This window comes from Montipora capricornis, chromosome 8, assembly GCF_036669925.1.
Source record: "Montipora capricornis isolate CH-2021 chromosome 8, ASM3666992v2, whole genome shotgun sequence".
NCBI classification, from domain to species: domain Eukaryota; kingdom Metazoa; phylum Cnidaria; class Anthozoa; order Scleractinia; family Acroporidae; genus Montipora; species Montipora capricornis.
Window position 1 is genome coordinate 21,125,884 of NC_090890.1, and position 1,598 is coordinate 21,127,481.

Genomic DNA, 1,598 nt, shown 5'->3' on the forward strand with positions numbered 1-1,598 from the left:
AAGTGAAGCCATGGGATGAAGGGATGAAGAACCTTTGATGATCAACAGCATCAGGAACTACTTTTTTGTGCAGAACCCAGGGATAGAGAAAAATCTCTGACCTGGGTGGGAACACAGATTTTACTATTCAGCTATTGGTTGTCTTGGGAGGCGCAGTGGCCTCATGGTCAGGGTGCTCGACTCCGGATCGAGTGGGTCCTGGCTGGGGACATTGTGTTGTGGTCTTGGGCGAGACACTTTACTCTCATGGTGCCTGTCTCCACCCAGCTGTATAAATGGGTACCAGTGAATTAATTTAATGCTGGGGGTAACCCTGTGATGGACTAGCATCCCATCCAGGGGGGAGTAGAAATACTCCTAGTCGCTTCATGCTACAGAAACCGGAGATAAGCGCTGGCCTGGTGGGCCTTCTAGGCTCGTAGCAGACTTTACCTATTGGTTGTCGTGGATAAGGAAATGATTAATTTCCAGAGCAGCAAATGTGTAGAGCAATATGTTTTATTGGTATATTTACATACTGTGATTATTGAAAATTCTCTGCATTGATTGGTTGCACTAGAGGTGATTATTTAACAATTAGATGGGTCAATAGCCCATGAGGCTAAGGTGAAGGGTCTAATTGTTTTAGCATCACCCAACTAGTCGGATAGAAAAGGCAATAACAAAGTTAGCAAATGCAAGTTAAGAAATATTGATTTGGGAATAAAACGAAAGAAAGCGTCATGCTTTTCCCTACTCTAGGACTATTACTAATAGTCCTCTAGTAGCGTAGCCAATCAAAATGCAGGATTTGCATCTCTTGACTTCACCTTTGGCAAATAATCATTAAAATAATTAATACTGATTAAAAAACACCTTACTTTCTGTAGGCATCTTTTGTTTGACGTGAATTATGTTTCCACAGGTCAGAATCAGAGGATGAAGACTTGGATCCAGCAGACTCATAACGCTGCTGTGGCTGTTCTTTATTAATTGTAACACTGCCATAAAAGCTCGACAATGTTACTCTATGTTGTACAGAATAAAACCGAAAAAGTGCCAAATTTGTCTGCCCAGTGGTGGGGGCATCAGGTTTTTTTTTTTTTTTTTTTTCACGTATAGTATTTACAACATGTCCCGTTTTTCATACAAAACACCCAGTTTCTTGTTTCATTGCAAAACTTTGTATGATGATCACAATAATTTACTTCCAGCAGCAAACTACTGGTCTTTGCTTTGCTTTGCTTTGCTTCCTATTAAAAATTTATACACAAAATTGCAACAGCAGATGTGGAGAATTTCTTATTTTCTGCATAAGGCTCTGCTTGGATTATTGTACAAATAAAGATTATGTCATTAATTTTTGTATTCTGTTTGGTGTTGGGCCTCAATGTTGAAAGGTTTCACCCTGACACAGCCCCTATTGACAAATAATTGTCTGGTATAAGAGTAAAATCTTAAATTGTCTCTTGGAGGGGGGGAAGGGTTCAAGAAGATTTAGTTTTTAAGAGGTCAAAGTTGTTGTTACAAATTAAATTTACAATGTTGTGGAGAAGTGAGCATAAATAGCATGGATAAATCCAATTGTTCAATGAGAGCACACCTACACCAATATGTCC

The 1,598-nt window shown here is 39.4% G+C and overlaps 1 protein-coding gene across 3 annotated transcripts in view; it reads left to right on the top strand.

Annotated features, from left to right (window-relative positions):
* Window positions 1-1,339, top strand: part of LOC138059500 (RNA polymerase-associated protein CTR9 homolog) — a 74,519-nt gene extending 73,180 nt beyond the window's left edge. For all 3 annotated transcript variants that reach the window (XM_068905141.1, XM_068905143.1, XM_068905144.1), the window contains one exon: window positions 905-1,339. In XM_068905141.1, coding sequence (XP_068761242.1) covers window positions 905-947 — 43 coding nt within the window. In that variant the 3' untranslated portion in view covers window positions 948-1,339. The remainder of the gene's footprint in view (window positions 1-904) is intronic.
* The last annotated feature ends 259 nt before the right edge of the window (window positions 1,340-1,598 follow it).